The sequence below is a fragment of the Nycticebus coucang genome, chromosome 4, assembly GCF_027406575.1.
Source record: "Nycticebus coucang isolate mNycCou1 chromosome 4, mNycCou1.pri, whole genome shotgun sequence".
In the NCBI taxonomy this organism is placed as follows: Eukaryota; Metazoa; Chordata; class Mammalia; order Primates; family Lorisidae; genus Nycticebus; species Nycticebus coucang.
In genome coordinates, this window is record NC_069783.1 from 94,223,028 (window position 1) to 94,248,605 (window position 25,578).

General features: G+C 38.8%; 1 protein-coding gene across 3 annotated transcripts in view; it reads right to left on the reverse strand.

Moving 5' to 3' along the window:
- Positions 1-25,578, reverse strand: part of AFF3 (ALF transcription elongation factor 3) — a 565,722-nt gene that overhangs the window by 278,806 nt on the left and 261,338 nt on the right. For all 3 annotated transcript variants that reach the window (XM_053588375.1, XM_053588376.1, XM_053588374.1), the window contains exon 7: positions 1,349-1,396. In XM_053588375.1, coding sequence (XP_053444350.1) covers positions 1,349-1,396 — 48 coding nt within the window. The remainder of the gene's footprint in view (positions 1-1,348; positions 1,397-25,578) is intronic.

The window sequence follows — 25,578 nt, forward strand, 5'->3', positions numbered from 1 at the left end:
TCTTCTGTATCTTCAGGAAAGCCAAGAGGGGATAAGAGAAGTAGAATGTTTCTGATTAGGGAAACCAAGACGGGATTGGTGGTGCTCCAGTATTATCATTTTGTGGATATAAACACATCATCAATCAAAAGAAGATGGTTTAAAAATGGAATATTTGGGTTCCAAACATAAAAGATAAAAACTAGAAGAAGTTATACTAGCATCATACACTGCTTATTGTTTAAGCTAAAACAAATCCCCAGAATAGACAATATAGATATAAAATAAATATATATTTTAACGTATATTTAAATGCCAGAAATGAAACTACCTCCTTTGACTATTATTTTCTATGTAAATCTCTGCCAGAAAAGAAAATCATGAATTCAACAAATCAAAACTACAATGAATTATTCCAGTCAATTTGAGAGTCAAAAGACTTATTTATGAAATAATGCTTTGCAGAAAGAAAAAAATCCTTCTTCTGAAAAGTTAATGTAAAGTTTTAAACCAAGTAATTAGTGTAATTCACCAGCAATTCAATAAAAAGTATCCAAAAGTTAGTACCATATTAAAATAACGTTTTTTTTTTTAATACAGCGAAATTGCATACCATCTGGTCTAATTTTTCTTGGTGTTTTGCCCAGAGTAATATCAGCTTTTTGAGAACTTGAGTGAAGTATTAGGTTATTCTTCTGAAAAAACATGAGTGAAGAAAACATACGAGTTGATGACATTCTATTTATAAGTTTGAATACTTGGGAAAACACTTACGTGGTGGAACAGCCCACCCTACATCTGACTGCACATGCAATTGGTTCAGAGGGAGAACCCATACCAGACATGGTGGCGAAGAAAAAGCCAGGCATAGCCAGAGTAACCAGGGAAGTAACAACATGTTCAACAATACAGAAGTAAGTTTTCAGACGCTGCGCATTACCTCTTTGTCAGGTGCTTCTGATTCTAATTAACTTTAGAAGAAAAATAACAAGGCAACCCCTGCCTGACTCTAAAAGTACAGACTCTTAAAGGATGCTTTTAAACAGCAGGGTGATAAAGGGGGCATCCAAATGTGAGCACCATCATATTTTTTCATCCTAATTCTGTTCTTCTGTCTTCCAGCTGATCACTTTAATACAGTGTCACCTCAGCTTGTGCAAAGGCATTCACCCAGATGGAGCATAGCTCCCAGATTTTGAAAACAAGTGTTGTTCCCAGCTGTCACATAGTCAACTTAAGTGATTAACTCTCAGAAAAGGTAAATGTCAAACCATAAATGATGGGCTCCCTTTGATCAGGTAGCCACATGCTTCCTTTCTATTTGGAATCTATGTCCAACAAGCTGGTAAGAGTCAAAGAATAATCTTACCCGAATTATTTCTTCAACACAGCTGTTGCTTTCTCCAGATCTACTTTCCTGAAAGCAAAGGAAAAAAAAATTAAGCCTGAGGGAATAGATTCATAGGCACAAAGAGATGACACGCAAGTTTCCAAATTAGTGGGGGAAAACTTAGAGTTTCCTTTCCTAATGGAAGCCTCCCCTTGTGGCTACTGCTGTCCCACCTTCCCCAGCCTGGAGTGCCACACGTACCCACCCCAGAGGCTGTGCTACGCTGCAGGTATGAGCTTTGTACACCTTGGGCTCCATCAAAGTGTGGACACCGTGGCCTCCAATGTAAAAGTGGATCCAGTTATTCCACCAAATATGGGCTGTGGGCCTGACAGGTACAATGGTTGCTATGGGGTAAGTAAAGGTCTAGTTCCAAAGTCCTCAAAGCCTAGATTTACTGGTTTCATGTGCTGAAAACTGAAAGACTAAAAAGAGCAACGTCCTCTGGCTACTGCAGAGGCATGATGGTTACCACACCCCAGAGCAACTTGTTCTGTATGTCCCGCTGCCCTGTGCTGTGGAGATGCAAAGGGGCTCTCGGTGTGGCAGTTACAGGTCACAAGCCAACTCAGAGGAACATTTTAAGTTCCAAAGACACTGCTGGTTACACAGCCTGGAGCGCCGGCTCTGTGGGGACAGGAGGCAGTGTACAGTGGCGGAAGTGCCTATCTGTGGTCTCGAGAACATCACTTCTCTTGGTCCTATAATTCAAGGATGTCATCCATACTCAGTGTGCTGTGCTAGAAAGAGTCTTTCTTCAGCCTCTTCTCCAAGCCCCCTCCCCTTTCTTCCTCACTTCTCTCTCTACCAGGAATGCTATCTGCACCTCTCCCAGTTTTCCTGGGTAACCCCAAGTCATCCTTCAGGTGACAGCTCAAGCACGGCTCCGTCAGTGCTCCACTCCTGACCCTGTAGCACTCCCCACAACAGCACCCACTTCTTCACAGCTCTGGCCACCTGTGAATGGGCAGTGAACTCTCCAGTACCACCCCCCTTCTCTGGGACACCACTTCATTAATTCAGGAACTTTCTGTCCTACCCACTGTACTGCGCATAGTACTCAGTGTGTGCAATATATACTTGCCAGTGGTTGCTGTATGAAGAAACGAATGAATTTACTGCCTGCAGTTCTGAGGAAACCGAGGCCTATCAATCAGCTCTAGAACCTTCACCAGTTGCAAAGGCTCCACCACAGAGCACGCCATTGCCGGCCACCCCCCCAGCCTCCACTCCGCTTCCTTTGCCCAGTGTAGAGCATGCCCTCTGACACCATCCTTCACACTGGGCAAGGGGCAGGGTGAAGGAAGCTAGGTGAGGCTCAGAAAGGTTCCACATGTGACTGCACCTTCTCAGGAATGAGGGGATTTCTCTTTTTCTCCCACCTGAGGCCCAGAAAATTTACGTGACTTGCCCACGGCCACGTAACAGGGGAGCCTGGACCCAGACGCAGCATGCCTGGTCCTCAGGTGAGCACATTTTCTCTTCAAGAGGCTTTCCCCAATACCAAAGGCTACACTCAAAACCTGTCTGTTGGGTGCTGCTGGCCTGGCTCGAAGCCACCTCCTGGTGATGCGCCTAGCACTACTGATGCCACAACCAGTCATGGCCTGTCAGACCTTCCCTGGGTGCCGTCCCTGAGTGGGGAGACATGCTGCCTCGGCCTCCAGCTTCTCTCTCTTTCCACCGTGAGGGGGCACAAAGGGGAAAGTGCCCTTTTGGCCCCAGCCTCTCTCCTTGACAGGTAGGGCAGGAGCAATGATAGGACTGAAGACAAAAGCAAATAGCTAAGGGCTAAGAGAAGGAACCAACTTACGGATGGGGTCTGTTCTCTAGTTGGAATAGATAGTGAGGTGCCCCTAGTGACTATACACTGACCTGGGCCCACTTGGGTCATTGTCATAAAATTAAAATTGCAAATTTAGACTCAGTGGGCTCTTCCAAAAGGATGAACAGGAGAAGATGCAGGCATATTGAAAAGTTGTGTGATATACCCACAACCTGTCAGTTACCCCAAGGGCAGGAGGTAATAGCCAATCCTGGAGGGGTACGGTAGGCAGACAAACTAGATAGGTGGGTTAGCTTATAAAAGACTGTGTGTGCTCAGACCTCGGGGTCTCTTCTTCTCTTACAGAGAAGAACCCCTCTTGTTTTTCCACATTCTCCCTATAGTTAGTTTGCCTTTGTTTTACAGTAACTGGATGTGATCGTGATTACTCTGTATTTGTGATCACTCCATGATCGGCTAAGGCACCAGTGTTCATTCTTGGCACTGGGAGCCAAGAACCAGAGACATCCACTTCAGAGGGACCCACCATATTCGTTCCCCTGGTTATAGACACTCATTTGTCAAAGATATTTCATTACCTTTATACCCGTTTTAGACCACACAATTTATTGGGGTCAAGTACATTCACACTGTCATACAAACATCACTACTATTTAGTTCTAGAAATTTTTAATCACCCTAAATAGAGAGTCCATGCCCATTAAGCAGTAACTCCCCATTCCTCCTTACCCTTAGCTCCTGGAAACCACTCCAGGGTCTCTTACTCTGGGACATTTCCTACAGACACATCATACAATATGCAGGTTTTTGGTGTCTGGCTACTTGTACTTAGGATGTTTTCAAGGTTCGTCCATGAATGTATCAGAATAGTGTTCCTTTTTATGGCTGAATAACGTTCCAATGTACAGATATATCACACTTAATTCATCAACTAAAGGACATTTTGGTTGTTTTGCCTTGGCTATTGTGGTAGTGCTTCTATGAACATTTGTGTGCACATTTTTGGTTCGAACACTGGCTTTCAGTTTTTCAGGTAAATAACTATGGTTATATGCTCTGTTTTAAATTTCGAAGGAACCACCAAATGATTTTCCACAGAGGCCATACTATTTTACATTCCTACCATCAGTGTGTAAGAAGGTTCTAATTTCTCCATATTCTCACCAACACTTGTTATTTTATTTTAATATTTAACTTTATAATAACCATCCTAGTGGTATGAAATGGTTTTGATCCACCTATTCTTAAGGACTAATGGTGTTGGGCATTTTTCATATGCTTCTCAGCATTTATCTCATCTGAAGAAATGTCTGCTCGAGTCGTCTGCCCATTTTTTAAATTGGGTTGTTGGGTTTTTTTTTAAGAGGTTTTGTCTATTTTATATATTAGACTCTCATCAGATATGATTTGCAAATATTTCCTTCCATTTTATGGGTTCCATTTTCACTCTCCTGATAGTGTTCATAGATGCACATTTTTTATTTTGATGAAATGCATTTATTTTTTTTCATTGCTTGGGACTTTGATGTCATAACTAAGAAACTATTGTTAAATTCAAGTCATGAAAATTTATCCGTATGTTTTCTTTCAAGACTATTATAGTTTTTGGCTGTTATGTGTAGGTCTTTGATACAGCAGTCTGGGAACTTTTATTTTCTTATGGATTATCTGGTAAGTTTTAGTTAAAACAGGGCATTAAATTTTTCCTCCATTCTAGTCTCCTTATTAAAAGATCAATCATAAAAAGTGAAAGGCACTATTAATGGCATATGAATCGACTTACATGTCTATCCTTATAAGTCAAGAAAAAGTGTTAAATATCATGATGGGATTAGGAGACATGAGTATTTTTACTTGTATTTCCTACCCTTTCCTATTATGCATCTCTTTTCTGTTTTCTCAAAAGCTTCCGTTGGCAACACATACAAGTTCCTACTCCCACCCCAACTCCTTACCCCGAAAATGCTGTGAATATTTTACCATCCTAACATTTTAATAAAAATGAATGACACAGCTCTTTTGAACCTGTCTCAAATCTGCCCAAGGCAACAATCAAACAAACATTATTATATGGTAAATTCTTGGTCAAGCCAGAGCTTGATGTTCCCTTGGAATGATCTCCTTTAGTGTTCAGGGTAGAAATGAGTGGTCTCAATTGGAAATGTGCCATCAAATCCACAATCATTCATCATTTCTCTAACCCTATTTCCAAGTCCCGACCATTTCCTACTGTGTAACATGCTTACAGAGAAAACACTAAATTCCCAATGTACTTCCTGTTTTCTCCCTTAAAACAATTAATCAAGGAAAATTTGACCTCATATTCTCCTGGTGGAATCACCCAGATACGACAACAAAGAAGACTCTTCTAATGAGATTTTTGGTTTGATTCCTTAAAGCTAACTTTCCCTGAATATCATCCTTTAATTTCATTCGATACAGTTTAGAAAAACCATAAAAATTTCCACTATCCAACTTTAATGAGGAAATGCACAAAAAGAGAAATGCGGGATAGATGCCCTGTTAAATACTTCCCTCACTGGAGGATAGGATTATCACACTGGGTCATCTGAATGGCAACTCTAGACATGAGCTTTGATGGCCTGGCAGATACCATACCAGGTCATTCCTTACTAAGAAATTCCCCTATGCGGCTAAGGAGGTGGTGGAAGTAAAGCCAGGAAAAGGGACTTCCAACAAGTCTCAGGAAGTCCCGCCCTTAAATTACAGCATGGATAATCTCTGGCAGAGGAACACTGTGAATCTTCTTCTCTGGAACATTTCTCCTGGGGACTCAAGAAAGGTACCACAGTGATTTGAATCTCCAGAATCCCATTTGGATTGGAGAGGATCCAGGGGGCGCAATACTGTAGAAAGTTTGAATGGGAAGGAAACTTGGAGCTCCTTTCAGGACAACCCAATGACTTAAACAGATGGAGAAACTGTGGTCCAGGGCTCTGTCAAAAATCATTCTTGAAGCAAGGGGCAGTCAAGGCAGGAATTTATACACATTTCTTCAACACCAGCTCAGTGAATTTTCTACTATCTTATCATGTCTCCTCAGCTCAAACCTAGCACTGCCTTAAGTTGAGGTTACTTGCAAGTTTAAAGTAGCGAAAGAAAATAGACAGTATTGGGGTAAATTTCCTCCTTTCCCTGGGACAAATTATTCAACACTGCCTCTCACTACTCACTGACCTCCAACATTACACGCATAGACCAGAAAGAAGGAGAGAGAGAAAAGGTCAAATATACTATCCCTTGTGTGAAAATAAAAAATAGGAGATAAGAGTTTGTTTTCCCACAAGTTGGAGGATGGAATTCCATCTCATCTTTTCCAATTATATACACAAGTGGTAAAGGGTGGAAGTAGGGGAGGGGAGGGAGGAACTGGCCTTTCACCTTCTTGAAGTCTTTCTCACATCTGGTTTCAGCTGCAGTTGTGTGCTTTGATTATATTTACATTTCGAAAATTTTTCATGTTTATGAACAAGATTAAAATATGCATGTAATTTACATCTCCAAATTCAGGTTTGTATCTTTTCACAACAAAGTTATTTATTATGTTCCTTGGAGGGGTACCCACTGAGAAGGAAAGCTGCACAATGTACATTTTAATTACTCTGTATTTTCTGAGGGCTTGTAGTTGTTGTTTCATGCTGAGCTGCTGAGCTGTTGCTCAGTATTTACTCCGACTTTGATGAACCCACCTCATTTTCCTATCATTACATTTTGAAATCTGTCATAACGGTCTCACCTCATGAACCTCCAACTCAACTTCAATTAAAAGCTAGCAACCCCATATGATTCTCCTCTATAGCCTTGTCTATCATCTGATTTCCCCAAATCTTACCACTTAAATGTACACACCACACACTCTGCCAGGGAAATGTAAAGAACTAAGCAGTGGTAAGTATAGCTCAAGAAACAGCCAGGAGCATCCCATCCCTGACAGCAGAAGCCCCTAATTACCATGCCAAGCACAGAGCACTGAAAGCAGCAAGGCTTAAGGAGAAAAAGCCCCATCAAATCAGTGGAAAATGGCATTTCATTGCAGAGATGAGCTGCACACATCCTCGTTTTTGAAAATAGTTTAACTCTTCATCAGACGCATTTCAGGCAGAACTCTCCATCTAAAATAATGCTACTTTAAAATCACAATACCTTTTTTGTCTGCATGCACTCAAGAGACACTCAAGCATTTAAAAATTCTTTATCTCATGCCCACTCTTAAATACTCCTGCAGAACTATTTTCAAATAACTCTTACTATTCTTGATTTATAGAAAAACTGAGACACAAAGAAAGCAGGTGTGCTGTCAATGCCACAAAATCAGTGGGCAGGGATCTGAGCTCAAATTCAGAGATCATCGTAATTCTATGGGAAGCCCATCTCCAGGACTACTCAGCCTGTGGACAAGGAGGTAGATAGCCAGTTCTCTCCCAAATTCAGCGTATCACTTACCTAACCTGCCCCATGCCCTTCCAAGGGCTGTGCTCTGGTCCTGGTCCCCAAGGTGGAGACCTGGCTGCATCTCTGCTCATCCCTGTCAAATTCATCTGAATTTGCTCAGCTCCCTGAGTCTCTTTTAACTCCACCACTCACATCCAGCTCTTCCTCTCCGATATTACTGTCAACCCTATCATTTGTTCCAGACATTTATACATTGATATGAAAAATAATTTAGAAGAATTGTAAAAAGAGAAACATGTATAAAGGGGTATCAAAACATGTGAACAAGATGGCAGCGGATAATGGCAGTATTAACATCATCTAAAGGACAGCTCATAGCACAAAAGAAAAAAAGAAGAAGAATTGGAGCAGCACACTATAAAGAATGAGAGAAACATAGTCAGGACATTAATATAGTGCCCAAATAAGACATGCTAGGAAAAAGGAAGAGAAATAGATTTATTATGGTTAAGAGTCCTTAATCCATGCCTATTTTTCCTAATAGACCAAGGATACCAAGAACAAAACCAAACCCTATTTAAACAGATAGACAATTTGAACAAACTAACAAAGTCCAAATTGATAGGTACAATGAAATTAATGCTATGCAGAAAGTCCAGCTCCTGAAAGTATACATGAGATAGTTACTAAAATGATCACATACTATGCTACAGAAAAAGCTTCAAAAATTCCAAAATGCAGTTGTTTTACAAACTGGACTCTATTCAAAGTTACCAAAACTATGATGCTACCAAATCTATGAATTAAACACAGTATGACACACAAATCTTCCTAGAACTTATGAAATAAAATAAAAACCAGACACAAACAACTGCTTATATTTACAGAAAAATACTATCAAAATACAGCCAAATAAAATTATGAGATGCTCCCAAAGATTTTCTTAGAGGTCGATTCATACATTAAAGGTACTCATTATTTTTTCAAAGGAAATTTACTGCTAAGCAATCAGTTACAAATTTAAAATCAAAAGAGAAATATAAAAGAAGACAAAAGGAAGAAAATAACAGAGAAAAGCAAATAACACAGTCATAAAATATAAAATCAACAGACTTTACAAAGCATAATCATTAAGATCTGCTTTCTTAAAAGCAAACCTAAAAACACATTAAAACCACAAATGACAAAGTACAAGTCACTTATAAATCTATTCAATAAAAAGAAAGGCTGAATAAATATATCTTGAGACAAGGGGAAAAATAACTTATGTAGAAAGGATGGAAATTATAAGACAGTATTTATATTAATATTAAAATAGAAACCAATACTAATAAATGAAAATTTTTCATGAAGTTTGCAACTTTCTGGGGGAAAAAAACTGACTTATGAAATAAAGAGAAAAGATATTTGCCCTATAATGCCAAAAATGTAAATAAAATAAAAATAATTTAAAAGTTATTTTCAAATAGGTCTGCTAGCCAGACAGTTTTAGGGTAAAATATTTCAACCTTCTAAGGAAGAACTAATTGCCATATATTTTGTTTTTTAGAGGAGAGAGAAATGGAAAGCTATGTAATTTATTTTACTAGATTAGCATAAAAACCTAACAAGAGAGAACTACTCAATATTGTCTATGAAAATAAATGTAAAAGTCTCGAAAAGAAGAGAGAGAAAGCAGAACGTTCACTGTCAGAATTATGGGACTTTATGAAGCGTTCCAACATACGAGTTATAGGAATTCCAGAAGGGGAAGAAGAATGCCCCAGAGGAATGGAAGCCATACTAGAGAATATTATAAAAGAAAATTTCCCAAATATCACCAAAGATTCTGACACACTGCTTTCAGAGGGATATCGGACCCCAGGTCGCCTCAACTCTAACCGAGCTTCTCCAAGACACATTGTGATGAACCTGTCCAAAGTCAAGACAAAAGAAAAGATTCTGCAAGCTGCCAGGAGTAAGCGCCAGTTGACCTACAGGGGCAAATCCATCAGAGTGACCGCAGACTTCTTTAATGAAACTTTCCAAGCAAGAAGACAATGGTCATCTACCTTTAATCTACTTAAACAGAACAATTTCCAGCCCAGAATTCTGTACCCTGCTAAGCTAAGCTTAAAAATTGATGGAGAAATCAAATCATTTACGGATATACAAACATTGAGGAAATTCGACACAACAAGACCAGCTCTACAGGAAATACTTCAACCTGTTCTGCACACTGATCACCACAATGGATCAGAAGCAAAGTAAGAACTCAGAAATTAAAGGACAGAACCTAACCTCCACACTGATGCAAAAGATAAAACTAAGCAATGGACTCTCACAAAATAAGATGAATAGAATACTACCACACTTATCAATTATCTCAATAAATGTTAATGGCTTGAATTCCCCACTGAAGAGACATAGATTGGCTGACTGGATTAAAAAACACAAGCCATCCATTTGCTGTCTGCAAGAAACACACCTGGCTACAAAAGACAAATTAAAGCTCCGAGTCAAGGGTTGGAAGACAATTTTTCAGGCAAATGGAATTCAGAAGAAAAGAGGAGTTGCAATCTTATTTTCAGATACATGTGGATTTAAAGCAACTAAAGTCAAAAAAGACAAAGATGGTCATTTTATATTTGTCAAGGGAAGAATACAACAAGAAGACATTTCAATTCTAAATATCTATGCACCGAATTTAAATGCTCCCAGATTCTTGAAACAGACCTTACTCAGTCTGAGCAATATGATATCTGATAATACCATCATAACAGGGGACTTTAACACTCCTCTTACAGAGCTGGGCAGATCCTCTAAACAGAAATTAAACAAAGATATAAGAGATTTAAATGAGACCCTAGAACAACTGTGCTTGACAGACGCATATAGAACACTCCACCCCAAAGATAAAGAATGTACATTCTTCTCATCACCCCATGGAACATTCTCCAAAATTGATCATATCCTGGGACACAAAACAAATATCAACAGAATCAAAAGAATTGAAATTTTACCTTGTATCTTCTCAGACCATAAGGCACTAAAGTTGGAACTCAACTCTAACAAAAATGCTCGACCCCACACAAAGGCATGGAAATTAAACAATCTTCTGCTGAATAACAGATGGGTGCAGGAAGAAATAAAACAGGAAATCATTAACTTCCTTGAGCATAACAATAATGAAGAAACAAGCTACCAAAACCTGTGGGATACTGCAAAAGCACTTTTGAGAGGAAAATTCATCGCTTTAGATGCCTACATTCGAAAAACAGAAAGAGAGCACATCAACAATCTCACAAGAGATCTTACGGAATTGGAAAAAGAAGAACAATCTAAGCCTAAACTCAGTAGAAGAAAAGAAATATCCAAAATCAAATCAGAGATCAATGAAATTGAAAACAAAAGAATCATTCAGAAACTTAATGAAACAAGGAGTTGGTTTTTTGAAAAAATAAATAAAATAGATAAACCATTGGCCAGACTAATGAGGAATAGAAAAGTAAAATCTCTAGTAACCTCAATCAGAAATGATAAAGGGGAAATAACAACTGATCCCACAGAGATACAAGAGATCATCTCTGAATACTACAAGAAACTGTATGCCCAGAAATCTGACAATGTGAAGGAAATGGATCAATATTTGGAATCACACCCTCTCCCTAGACTCAGCCAGGAAGAAATACAGCTCCTGAACAGACCAATTTCAAGCACTGAGATCAAAGAAACAATAAAAAATCTTCCAACCAAAAAATGCCCTAGTCCAGATGGCTTCACACCAGAATTCTATCAAACCTTCAAGGAAGAGCTTATTCCTGTACTGCAGAAATTATTCCAAAAAATTGAGAAGAAGGAATCTTCCCCAACACATTCTATGAAGCAAACATCACCCTGATACCAAAACCAGGAAAAGACCCAAACAAAAAGGAGAATTTCAGACCAATCTCACTCATGAATATAGATGCAAAAATTCTCAACAAAATCCTAGCCAATAGATTACAGCTCATCATCAAAAAAGTCATTCCTCATGATCAAGTAGGCTTCATCCCAGGGATGCAAGGCCGGTTTAACATACGCAAGTCCATAAACGTTATCCACCATATTAACAGAGGCAAAAATAAAGATCACATGATCCTCTCAATAGATGCAGAAAAAGCATTTGATAAAATCCAGCATCCTTTTCTAATTAGAACACTGAAGAGTTTAGGCATGGGTGGCACATTTCTAAAACTGATTGAAGCTATCTATGACAAACCCACAGCCAATATTTTACTGAATGGAGTAAAACTCAAAGCTTTTCCTCTTAGAACTGGAACCAGACAAGGTTGTCCTCTGTCACCTTTACTATTCAACGTAGTGCTGGAAGTTCTAGACAATACAATTAGGCAAGACAAGGAAATAAAGGGAATCCAAATGGGAACAGAGGAGGTCAAAATCTCCCTCTTTGCTGACGACATGATCTTATACTTAGAGAACCCCAAAGACTCAACCACAAGACTCCTACAAGTCATCAAAAAATACAGTAATGTTTCAGGATATAAAATCAATGTCCACAAGTCAGTAGCCTTTGTATATACCAATAACAGTCAAGATGAGAAGCTAATTAAGGACACAACTCCCTTCACCATAGTCTCAAAGAAAATGAAATACCTAGGAATATACCTAACGAAGGAGGTGAAGGACCTCTATAAAGAAAACTATGAAATCCTCAGAAAGGAAATAGCAGAGGATATTAACAAATGGAAGAACATACCATGCTCATGGATGGGAAGAATCAACATTGTTAAAATGTCTATACTTCCCAAAGCAATCTACCTATTCAATGCCATTCCTATCAAAATACCAACATCGTACTTTCAAGATTTGGAAAAAATGATTCTGCGTTTTGTATGGAACTGGAAAAAACCCCGTAGAGCTAAGGCAGCTCTTGGTAACAAAAATAAAGCTGGGGGCATCAGCATACCAGATTTTAGTCTGTACTACAAAGCCATAGTGCTCAAGACAGCATGGTACTGGCACAAAAACAGAGACATAGACACTTCGAATCGAATTGAAAACCAAGAAATGAAACTAACATCTTATAACCACCTAATCTTCGATAAACCAAACAAGAACATACCTTGGGGGAAAGACTCCCTATTCAATAAATGGTGTTGGGAGAACTGGATGTCTACATATAAAAGACTGAAACTGGACCTACACCTTTCCCCACTCACAAAAATTGACTCAAGATGACTTAAATTTAAGGCATGAAACAATAAAAATCCTCCAAGAAAGCATAGGAAAAACACTGGAAGATATTGGCCTGGGGAAAGACTTCATGAAGAAGACTGTCATGGCAATTGCAACAACAACAAAAATAAACAAATGGGACTTCATTAAACTGAAAAGCTTCTGTACAGCTAAGGAGACAATAACCAAAGGAAGGAGACAACCTACACAATGGGAAAGGATATTTACATATTTTCAATCAGACAAAAGCTTGATAACTAGGATCTATGGAGAACTCAAATTAATCCACATGAAAAAAGCCAACAATCCCATGTATCAATGGGCAAGAGACATGAATAGAACTTTCTCTAAAGATGACAGACGAATGGCTAACAAACACATGAAAAAATGTTCATCATCTCTATATATTAGAGAAATGCAAATCAAAACAACCCTGAGATATCATCTAACTCCAGTGAGAATGGCCCACATCTCAAAATCTCAAAACTGCAGATGCTGGCGTGGATGTGGAGTGAAGGGAACACTTTTACACTGCTGGTGGGACTGCAAACTAATACAACCTTTTTGGGTGGAAGTATGGAGAAACCTCAAAGCACTCAACCTAGACCTCCCATTTGATCCTGCAATCCCATTACTGGGCATCTACCCAGAAGGAAAAAAATCCTTTTATCATAAGGACACTTGTACTAGACTGTTTACTGCAGCTCAATTTACAATCGCCAAAATGTGGAAACAGCCTAAATGCCCACCAACCCAGGAATGGATTAACAAGCTGTGGTATATGTATACCATGGAATACTATTCAGCCATTAAAGAAAATGGAGACTTTACATCCTTCGTATTAACCTGGATGGAAGTGGAAGACATTATTCTTAGTAAAGCATCACAAGAATGGAGAAGCATGAATCCTATGTACTCAATTTTGATATGAGGACAATTAATGACAATTAAGGTTATGAGGGGGGGAAAGCAGAAAGAGGGATGGAAGGAGGCGGGTGGGGTCTTGGTGTGTGTCACACTTTATGGGGGCAAGACATGATTGCAAGAGGGACTTTACCTAACAATTGCAATCAGTGTAACCTGGCTTATTGTACCCTCAATGAATCCCCAACAATAAAAAATAAAAAAAAAGAAAATAAATGTAAAAGTCTCAATAAGTTATTAACAAATGTAATTCAATAAAATATTTTAAGAATTAGTAAGGTTTCTCCCCAGGAAAACAAAAAAGTTTAATATTCAATATTAAGGCCCTTTTAAAGTACTGTATCACCAGGTTAAATAAGTAAACTATGATTATCTCAGCTTACAGTTTTTTATCATATACCTAGAAAAAACTAAAAGTCTCCACTGTCGTTATTTAAAAGGGAAGTTAATAAAGTGGTTGGAAATAAATAGTGAAATTTCAACGGTTCTTTTGTACAACAGTAATAAACAATTTAAAAATAAAAAAACTCAAGAAATATAAATGAAGATAACCTTAGCAAGAAATGCTTGAAACATTTAGAAAATATTTCAGCATTCCACTGAAAGATACAACAATATCTGAAAAGGACAGGGCTAGAGTTCTCAAATATCTTCCAACTCTGATACATAAAACAAAACCAAATAAACATATGGGGAAGAACAAACCACGAACTATGAAGTCCGACAATTCAATTCACAAATCCATCTTAGAAAAAAAGTGCTACATACGTTACTGCTGAATATGGCTACAAGTACTTCCCTTGGGAAGCTGTTCATTGACATCAGCACTTAGTCCATCCTTAAAAGCAATTCTGGAAGTTTTTCTGGAATGGCCATAAAAGCTGTCATCATAGCTCACAAACTTACCACCATGCACTTATACTGGCAGCACTGTACAAACAACTCTGTAAGATTTCATGACCTTGGTCTATCAGTGTTCATGTCAACATGTGGCAGTGTCCTACTGAGTGGAGTTCTTTGTTGTTATGTGTTTTTGTGTACCTTATGAGGACAGCTCTGATAGCATTTGAGAAAGAGTACCAAAGTTGCTAAGGTAAAATAGGCACTGGCATTGGTGCACAGCTTCCCAAGGGAGTACTTCAAAGGTGACAACAGTAATATTCACCAATGAGGTATGTAGCACTTTTTCTAGAATGACTTTATGAACTTAATTGTCAGGACACATACATTAAAAAATTATTGAAGTGAAAATCAAGCAACATACTACCATTTTAAATTTTATAATTCAGTGGCATTCAGTACATTCACAATGTTGTAAATCATAATCATTTCTATCTAGTTCCAAAACCCTTGTACCCTTTAAGCAATTTCCCTCCATTCTTCCCATACATAACTTTTTAACATGATTTTACTGTATGTATTAACAAATATTACATTGCACTGAAAAGAACAAAATGAGAAAATGTTCATGTATCAGATTTTAGGGTAGATGTGCTACCACTCTTTTATGTGTTTATGATCATTTCCTAGCAGAGTAGTTGGTATAACATAGTAGGTATTCAATGATATTTATTGAATGAATAAATGGCCAATACACTAAAAGCGAAAAGACTTACAAAAGTTAAAGTCTGCAGCTCCGTAACTTCATAAGCAATAAGGCTGGTCATCCACATTATAAAGGGTTATCTTTGTTTTATCCAAAGCAACAAATTACCAGGTACTGTATAGAAAAATTCTTAGAAAATGAGCATTTATTTACTTCCTTAAAATTAGCTTTATGCCCACTGGTACAAAAACTATTAGCAAGTCACTTGACTTTCCTAATCTCTAAATTGGTATAAATTAGAGATTTACACCAGAGACAGAAAGCAAGTATTAGCTTTCTGTCAGGAGGCAATATTGCTTAAGAGTTAATTATTGATTTGCCATCTGATTCTTAGACACAGGACAAGTGCTTTCAATTATGTTATTATTTTTGTAATGAAAATTAGTCATCTAAATCAGAGCTTGGAGTTAAAAAGAGTTCTTTGGTTTTCAGAACATTAAGTGGTCTGTCAGTGTGTTGACCTTGTCAAAACCTATTGATGGAATACAAAGATTAGAATGGAGACATCCTGATTGCTAACTGATATTGAAGGCTTCACCATGGGGTCATGTCTCAATAGAGTGCCCAAGTACCATCTCTTGGGGTCATCTTCCACACTCCCCCGTCAACACTGGGTAACGCACGTGAGGGTAATGATGAGCACAGGCTTCTCAGCTGTAACCCGACATCAACGAGAACACCTCAACACTTTGTGTTCTTGCATCTGAAAGGCTACGGTTATCGCTTTTACCGAGAGGCAGATCATGCAAACTCAGGCAGGAGAGAATTCTGATGTCACTTAACCTTCACATGACAGGCAGACTTCAGTGGCATTTTTTAAATGTACCGTTCCTGAATCTCACCTCCACACTCCAATTTATATAGTCTGTCATCAGAAGGTTTACAGATAGGACCCCGTGCTGTAACAGTCTTCTTTTTCTTTTTTTTTCATTTAAAGAATGGAGAGAGATGTAGGAGAGAAACACATTCAATTATCATTTATAGTCAAGAACATGTTTTTCTTTATAATCATGGAATTCTGAACATTAAAAACTAGCAAGATAGAGTAACACAACGTGGAGGGAAAAAAAACCCAACCAATTAAAGATACTTGGGACTGCTCTAATTTGTGTTCCACAGTAAGATGAGTAATTCTCTTTTAGCCATGAATGGAAAAGACTAGTATAAATGGCAAAAGTGGTACTATGTACGTACTTGCTGATATTCTATTTGGTACATTATATTAATTCTATTTAAGCATTTTGCTAATAGAAATAAAGGGCAAACTCACAAATCACCCTTTATCTGTCATGTTCTTTATGGATCTTTTTTCTCTCTTCTCACCTTACCTTCCCAACACTGTCTTAGTTCTATCTGACCCCTAGAACAGGGCTCATTCTGTGTACTCAACATCAACTGTTTCAACGTATGATCTCTGAGGAGGTATGCTATAAATGCTGAATAAAGAAACCCCGCTGAAATCAGCTCAGGTGCAAGAGAGAAGGCTTATCTGAGAGGTGGGAGCAGGTAGCATTGGAAAACATGAGAAACTGGCACGTATTTTATTTTATTTTTGAAACAGAGCCTCAAGCTGTCACCCTGGGCAGAGTGCCGTGGCATCACAGCTCACAGCAACCTCCAACTCCTGGGCTTAAGTGATTCTCTTCCCTCTGCCTCCCAAGTAGCTGGGACTATAGGCACCCACCACAGCGCCTGGCTATTATTTGGTTGCAGCTGTCGTTGTTTGGCGGACCCGGGCTGGATTCAAACCTGCCAGCTCAGGTGTATGTGGCTGGCACCTTAGCCGCTTGAGCCACAGGTGTCAAGCCTGGCACGCGTTTTTATTGACTGCCAAGAATTTTTCAATACTTGAAGTTTTATATTTTTAAACAGATCTATTTATAACATCCTATTCAAAGATATTTTCTTTTTTTAAATTTATGAACATTTATAGTATTTTCATTCTTGACTCTGCTGGAATAGCTTTATTATTAGTCTTGGAAGTATCTGCAGGAGATTGGGAGAGCTATTACAGTGGCCAGGGAGTTTCTTTATTCCCTTCCAGTCCCACAAAATGTTTAGTTTTTTAGTCGGGTGTTGTGGCGGGCGCCTGTCATCCCAGCTACTCAGGAGGCTGAGGTAAGAGAATCGTCTTAGCCCAAGAGCTGGAGGTTGCTGTTGAGCTGTGATGCCATGGCACTCTACCGAGGGTGACAAAGTGAAACTCTGTCTCTAAAAAAAAGTGTTTAGTGCTTGAAAAACAGTACATGTGTCCTGGTATGAGGCAGAATGAATTCTTTTGCTTGCGGAACTTGGGATACTAGAGGCTGAACCTGGATATTAATCCGTACCTTTGCCTCCTCCTCTATAAAGGCTGGCCTTAGAATGTACTGGCACTAACTGCCAAATATTGAATTTCCACAAAAAAAAAAACACATTACCAGAGGAAGCCACCCTCTTGTGATCCTTGCTGGGCAACTCAGGGAAGGGACATGTCAGCTCCAAGTGTCCCATCCATCAAGGGGGCAGAACTGTTTTAAAGGGTCACTCCAAAGACTCGAGGTACAGTCCAGTGAGAAGTTATTATAGCCTGGAATTATTCATTAGGTAAATTTTTGCATCAATAAATCTTCCTTTCTGATAGAGAAAATTTTAACTGTGTTTACTGAAAAAAATTTGAAAACTTAAAATCTAACAAAAACACACTCAAGATTATGTTGGAACAATTTAATGGGAAAATGATCATTTGCAATCAAGACCAATAAGAGCAGTCCAACTAAGTTAGAAAGCATAATTAAAAATTGTCAAGGTTTTTTTTCTTTAAATCTAATACCATAACTTAAAGTCTTATGGAAAAAGAAGGGGGAAAAGTCACTGTTATTTCTCAACTCTTCTCTCTAACAGAATAAATGTCAGAATAAGGTGCAGTGTTTGATTATGAACTTTATTTTTTGCTTTGGGGAGATTTTTAGATACTACTTCTATTAGGCTAAAAAAAGGACAACTAGGAACTTAGCAATAATAAAGGAATAAATGATACAGACTATTGAATGTAACATGCAACCAAACGAGGACCTGAAAAATCTGTGCGGTAGTCTGAAGTATAAAAATGAGGAAAGAATGGCCACTGTCTAGGTAGATGGCATAGTGTGAAATGCTATAAAATCAACAGATGGCAGAAAAAAGCATAATTCGACTTCTATATTGCTTCTGTCTTCGCACCAAAAATCATGTTCAAAGTTACAAGTAGAACAAATTAAAAGAGAATTCTCATCCCAGTTAGGGATCTAAGAGATGCTTTTAACCACTTTACATAGCAGCGCTAGAAAAAAACTGCATTAATGGCATTGAAGGAACTTGCTGATGTAGCCACAGAACCACCATCATAAAAGAAACCCCAGATCAGAAAAGGGCAAATGCCCTAGAAGCTCCCCCTAAGGGAGAGTCCCCAAATCTAAGTTGTTGCTGGGTCCCAAGGATCACCAGAAGCCGTCTGGAGTAGCAGGCAGTAGCATGGGCTTTTGCAGATGCAAATCTCCCATTTGTTACATGTGTTCCTCAGAGGAAGGCACCTGACTTCTCTAGACCATACCTTTCTCATTCATAAAACAGAGACAAAAACAGCACCTACCAAATGTAAGGACTAAAATGAGACATCACATGATTTATGTGAATCATGTGGCAGAGTGCCTATCACATGACAGTTGGTCAGTAAACAGGAATAATTATTTTGTTATAGAATTACATAGGAAGTATTTTGGTACACAGAAAAGCAAGCAGCTATTATTAGGAGCGACATGAGTTCACAAAGACCAGATGATATTATCTCTATAATTTTCTTCTGGTCTTAAAAATACAAGGTCTGACAATTAAGTTTATAAACCTGCCACCACGTGCTCATGTTGGGAGCACTGTACAAACAACTCAGTAAGGTTTCCTAACTTTGGTATATCGGCATCTCATAGCTGTGTTTGTGTCAATGTATGGCAGCTGTCTTGCTGAATGGCATTCATCATCACTGCTGCATGTTTTTGTGTGCTATTGTGAGAATGTCAGAGCTTGAATTAGAGTGATGAACAAACACTAAATTTCTTGTTAAACTGGAAAAAGTGGAAGTAAACTTAGGGACACATTTTTCCTAGTTTATGGGGAGAATGCCATGAAAAAAATGGCAAGGCACAAATGGATTAAGTGTTTTTTCTAAAGGGAGAGAAAGTGTCACTGATGAGAGGTCAGGGCACCCTGCAATGAGAACTGATGAAAATACTGCAAAAATCCATTGAATTGTGTGTCAAAGGCATTGGGTGACAGTGAGAAACATAGCAGACCAAGTAAACATCAATAGAGAAACAGTCAGGACGAAAATCTTAACTGAAAACCTTGGCAGGAGAAAGGTGTGGCTCTTGCACCATGACAATGCCCCAGCTCACATGGCACAGTCTGTGAGGGAGCTTTTAGCCAGTAAACAATAACTGTATTGAAAACCCTCCCTACTCACCTGATCTGGCCCCCAATTACTTTTTTTCTGTGCCCTAAGATAAAGGAAATATTGAAAGGAAGACATTTTGATGACATTCAGGACATCAAAGGTAATGACAATGGCTCTGATAGTCATTCTAGAAAAAGAGTTCCAAAATTGCTTTGAAGGGAGGACTACAGGCTGGCATCAGTGAATAGCTTCCTAAGAGGAGCACTGCAAAGGTGACCCCAGAGATACTCACCAATGAAGCACTTTTTCTAGGACAAGTTTATGGACTTTAATTGTCAGACTTTGTAATATGTCTAGATTTCTGTAGGGTTTTATAAGATTTCCCAGTAGGTAGATGGAAGTGTATGAATCAGTTGTTCATCTACTTCAATGGGCTGGTAGCTAACTGAACTACGTGAAGGAAGTCTTATTCAACAAATATTTATTGTGTGCTTATATGTCCAACATCCTAGACGTTGGAGATTCAAAAGTGAGTAAGACAGATACAAATTCCTGCCTCATAGAATTTAGATGATAAAATAATAAGCAAATAAATTATACAGTGTAAGAGAAGATGCAATGTTACAAGTAGAATAAGAGAAGGGTCAGAGTCTGCGAGTGTGGGATGGGTCACTATGTTTACAATCTGTTTGCTTGATGCCGGCTGACAAGGTTACAGTTTCAGCAAATAAAGGCTTAAGTTCATTATGGAGGGAAGCACTGCACTTAGGCCATGCTAATTACACCTTTAACCCTGTCAGGCAAAGCCTTGCCTGACAAAACACATCACAAATGATGCTTCACAAAACACTGGCAAGATTTTCCAAAGCAAGCTAGAAAATACTGGGAGTCCTAGACATTCCGAAACTTTGCTAGACTTGAATGATTTTACAGCATTAGTAATTAAACTCCAGTTGCTGACTTTATGTTCTTTTCCTGGTTTTTCAAACCTCACCTGCATAAATGATAAAATATGTATTGTGAAGCCAAGTGGAAAACATGTCTTTTTTTTCATTTCCACCTCTGAGCTGGAGTTTGCCTTCTATAGCACTTTATGTCACACTCTGAGCACTGTTTGAGGCTTCACGTGGGCTTGCCAGTGGCCAAATCGAGTCTCAGAAGTGGGAAACATAAACCCATAGTACAAAGGCCCGTACTTTTTAGATCCTTTTGTAATTCTGGCTTTAGAAAAAAATCAAAGTTTTCATTCCGTGGCGAAGTTGCTTTTTCCCTTTTCATAAAAACTCTAATATCTATAAAGACCTACTCAGTGAAGCCTAAACTGCTTTCTAGCACATGGTTATAGCAACAAAAGTGTGTCTTCACCTCCCACTGTTACCTCTGAGCTGATAGAATTTGTCACTGTACTGACAAATAACTCACTGACACTTCGCCATATTTAGATCCAATGGTCCTTTTTGAGATCTGGCACAGTGTAACCTACAACGTTAATGTTCCCCCATTTTTGCAAACTTCAGACTGAATGACTCTTAGACTAGTCCTGGCCTGAAGTCATGGGTCACAGGCTGGTAACAGCAATGTTCACGGGCAAATCCAGATAAATATGAACCAGTACCTAGCAGTCGGACGTGCTATGGGTGCTATATTAACCACACTGTAAGCCAGGCAGGCACCCTAGGAGTCCTCTTTTAAAAAGAAAAAAATCAAAGAATCTTAATAGGGTTATTAGTGGGCTTATTGTTCATCATCGTGTGGCTTTAAGAGGAAAGTCCTGGAGTCTGTGCTGATCAATATGGTCTCTCCTGCTTCCTGCTTTCAACCTGTTAGGCAAGAAAATGCCTTTATGTTGGCACCAATCCCACTGTGGCCCAAAAGAAGGGGGGAAATTGAGAGACTGTCTATTTCATATCCACACAGTTTTTAGAAAAACAAAGCACAACAAAACACCCAAGGGAGTGAAGATGATCAGAAGGACCCTCCTGGACACACTCCCCTGAAAACATACCCCAAAAAAAGAAAAGCCAAAAGATGAGAGAAAGCAATTATGTCCAGGGAAGGCATGATCTGCTTGCAAAAGAATTCTAATCTCTAGAAAGTTCTTTACTGATTAATCCATATGCTTATTCATCCATTCACAGGTGACTGTTGGGTACCAAGGCAGTGCCTGTACTGGGGACGAGAAGATGTGCAAAATATACAAGCCTGCCCCTCATGCAGCTTACGCTCCAGGGAGAAAGCCAGGCAATACATAAACAAAAACGGAAACTGAGACGGTGAGAAGTGCTTACAAGGAAAGTGAAGAGCTTGACGTAAGAGGGCAGGTGGAAGCACTGCGGTTTTCAGCACTCACATCACCTCGTATCACAAAGGTATAATGAGGACTTTCAGGATTTTGCACGAGAGTCCTAAGATAGAGCGTATACGAATAATAATAGGTGTAAAAGCCAAAAATGTAACAACACAAATTTGAAAAGCAACAGCAATATGCAATCCCAATTTCTATCACATCCCCAAGACCCTCAGAAGAACCTATTTATAGTTTCATCGCAGCCATTCTGAAAAGGTAGAGAAAAAAAGTCACAGGTTTTTGAAAAGAAATTTTGCAAATAACATGGCAGTATTGCAAAATGCAAATGTAAACGCTGCTGAGCCATCTGTTCAATATTACAGCAACATTGGGGGAAAAGCTCTGAAAGAAATGATGTTTGAAATCATTAAAAAAATAACATGTCAAGTTTAAAATACTCAAGAATATAAAAACCAGCATCAACACATTCAGCAACCATATGGCCCTACAGGTTTAAAAAAAAAAAAAAAATCGCCCTGCTTGCAATTTCTACTTCAACCCAATGGTTTTTAAAACATGTTTCTTTTTCTTGTTTGAGTACCTTTTCTTTCTGTTGAATTCCTGGATGTTTATAGTCACCCAGGTTGTAATACTCATTTCACCCTTTCTGAAATAGGAGATAATATAGTGAGGGAGATGAAGTCAATTGTTCCAATAAAAGAGACGTGTAGGTGACTATATATAAATTGTTGAACATATCTTGTTTTCAGTTTATTGATTTCTCCCTAGTGATCTCACAGTCTCTGTAATAAACTGCTAATCTCATTGAGCATCATAATTTCCCAGGCACTCTGCTGAGTGCTTTACACTCATCATATCATTCAATCACCATAATTTTATAAAGCAGATTCTATTATTACCCACATTTTCTAGATGAGGAACTTCCTCAATATCACATAGGGAGCATACAGCAAGGCCACAGTCTAAATGCGACTGTGTTCTTAACTGCTGCTATACGCAATATATCAGTGCTTAGGTGGTGTGTGGACAAACTTGCACTGACTTTTCAAGGCCAAAAAAACAAGCACTATATGTTTAAGGGTAGAGGTAGTTCCCTTGTCTCATCAAGAAGAGAATCTCTGAGAAGTATTTTAAACTAAACTCTGAGGAACAGAGAGGTCTAAAGGGAAATTATTCCAGGAGCAGAAGACAGAATGAGAATCACAGAGTTGGGAAAACTGGGAGCAGTAAATGCAACAAATCAAGCAAACGAACACTTCCAGGGCGTGTTATAGAAGATTAAGATCAGAAAAACTCACCTTAACCTCCAGAATAGGTCAGAGACCCAAAATTACAGCCTTTTTTGGGGGGGCAGGGGATGTCAGGGTCTCACTCTGTTGCCTCGGTCAGAGTGCAGTATTGTGATCAGAGCTTACTGCAACCTTGAATGCCTGGGCTCAAGCCATCCTCCTGCCTCAGCCTCCAGAAGCTGAGAACATAAGTGCATGCCACATGCCTGGCTAATTTTCTATTTTTTTTAGAGATGGGATCTCACTATGTGGGTCAGGCTGGTCTCAAACTCTGGCCTCAAGTGATCCTCCTGCCTCACCCTCCCAAAGTACTAGGATTTCAGATGTGAGATACTATGACCAGCCTCAGCCTCACTTTTAAAATGACATTTATAAAGCCATCAGTGACACTGTCATCAATAGATGATATGTCCTACTACATAACTTGAAACATCTACCACCAGGGAGGCAACCTGATCTCCATCGGAGAAGTAGAGTTTCTATACTATAGTTCCGATACCTATATTTGATAAAAATTACAAAATTTATAAAAGCCTAGAGAATTACAAATGTATAATAGAAATCCTTGGGGTTTCACATGAATTAAGAAACAAGTTTCATTCAACTTAATAGCTTCACATAGTGTCTTGTAGATACAGCAAGAACCCAATACATGATTACTGGGTAACAGCATTAATTCAAATATAAAAATCAGTATTACATCAAATGGCCGGTGTCCGATGCATTTTAAATGCTAAAGTTGTTTTCTATCTGGATCATCAGATGACTTTTTTTTTTTTTTTTTTTGGCAGTTTTTGGCCGGGGCTGGGTTTCAACTGACCACCTCCGGAATATGGGGCGAGTGCCCTAATCCTTTGAGCCACAGGCATCACCCTCATCAGATGACTTTTTAAAATTATAAAGCACATTTAAACAACTTGATGACTAGTTTAGGATAAACCTCAAAGAGGTCAGGCATATGCCAAACACTTAAGTTTTCTAAGTACAGAGATGTAAATGAAATCATAAATGTAACCCTATCAAAAGCAAAACATACAGAAGGAATAGCTGGGTGTATGAATATTCCTCGATTCTGCACATACACATTCCTCTGTCGTTATGTCTACAAATCAGCCAGGAACGGAGTTACTGATGCATATGGCCCCGGGCACTGGTCTCAGTGCAGAAAGTTACGTGATCTAATAGAACGCCTTCCCAAGACTTTCACTTGGCATCCACCTATTGCTTTGGATTAATGATTTTTATCTCCTGACTGATTAGCAATCCTGTCTGTCTTTAGCAACTCTTTAAGTCCCATGTAGCGTAAGAGTAATAAATGAGATAAACAGAATAAACAATAACAACAACGTGGGTAAAACAAGACAGCATGATAAACAGCTGTGGAGTTACAAACTTACTATTGAAAAAGTCACCTAAAGGAATCCACATAAACACATAACCTTTAATTCCAACTCTCAACTTACCGCTTTTGATTCTGTTCTCTAATTCAGGACACTTGGTCAACCTTTGGTCTAGAGTGGCATTTAATTTTTACAAATAGTTGCCTGTGTATAGAGGTTGGCCTCTTTTTTTCTCCACTCACCAGGAATTCCTGACAATAAGGATGCTAAGGTTTGGAGTGCCATAGCAAGAAATATAAAAGGCATTTTACAATATTACCAAACCTTTAAAATAAAGGTTAAGAACTAGACTGGCATATAATGGTCAATTTATTTTTGAGGAAGGCAATTTGTCAAAAGGCAATCCAGTGAGGAAAAGATAATCTTTTCTTTTTTTTTTTTTTTTTTTTTTTTTTTATTTATTTATTTTTTTTATTGTTGGGGATTCATTGAGGGTACAATAAGCCAGTTACACTGATTGCAATTGTTAGGTAAAGTGGAAAAGATAATCTTTTCAAAAATGGTGCTAGAACAAGTGGCTATCGATATGTAAATAGATGATTCTCCAATCCTCCTTCACAAAATTGTCTCAAAATGGATCTTAGACCTAAAAAAATCACAGGCAAAAATCTTCAGTACTTTTTTTTTTTTTTTGTAGAGACAGAGTCTCACTTTATGGCCCTCAGGTAGAGTGCCGTGGCCTCACACGGCTCACAGCAACCTCCAACTCCTGGGCTTAAGCGATTCTCTTGCCTCAGCCTCCCGAGCAGCTGGGACTACAGGCGCCCGCCACAACGCCCCGCTATTTTTTTGTTGCAGTTTGGCCGGGGCTGGGTTTGAACCTGCCACCCTCGGCATATGGGGCCGGTGCCCTACCGA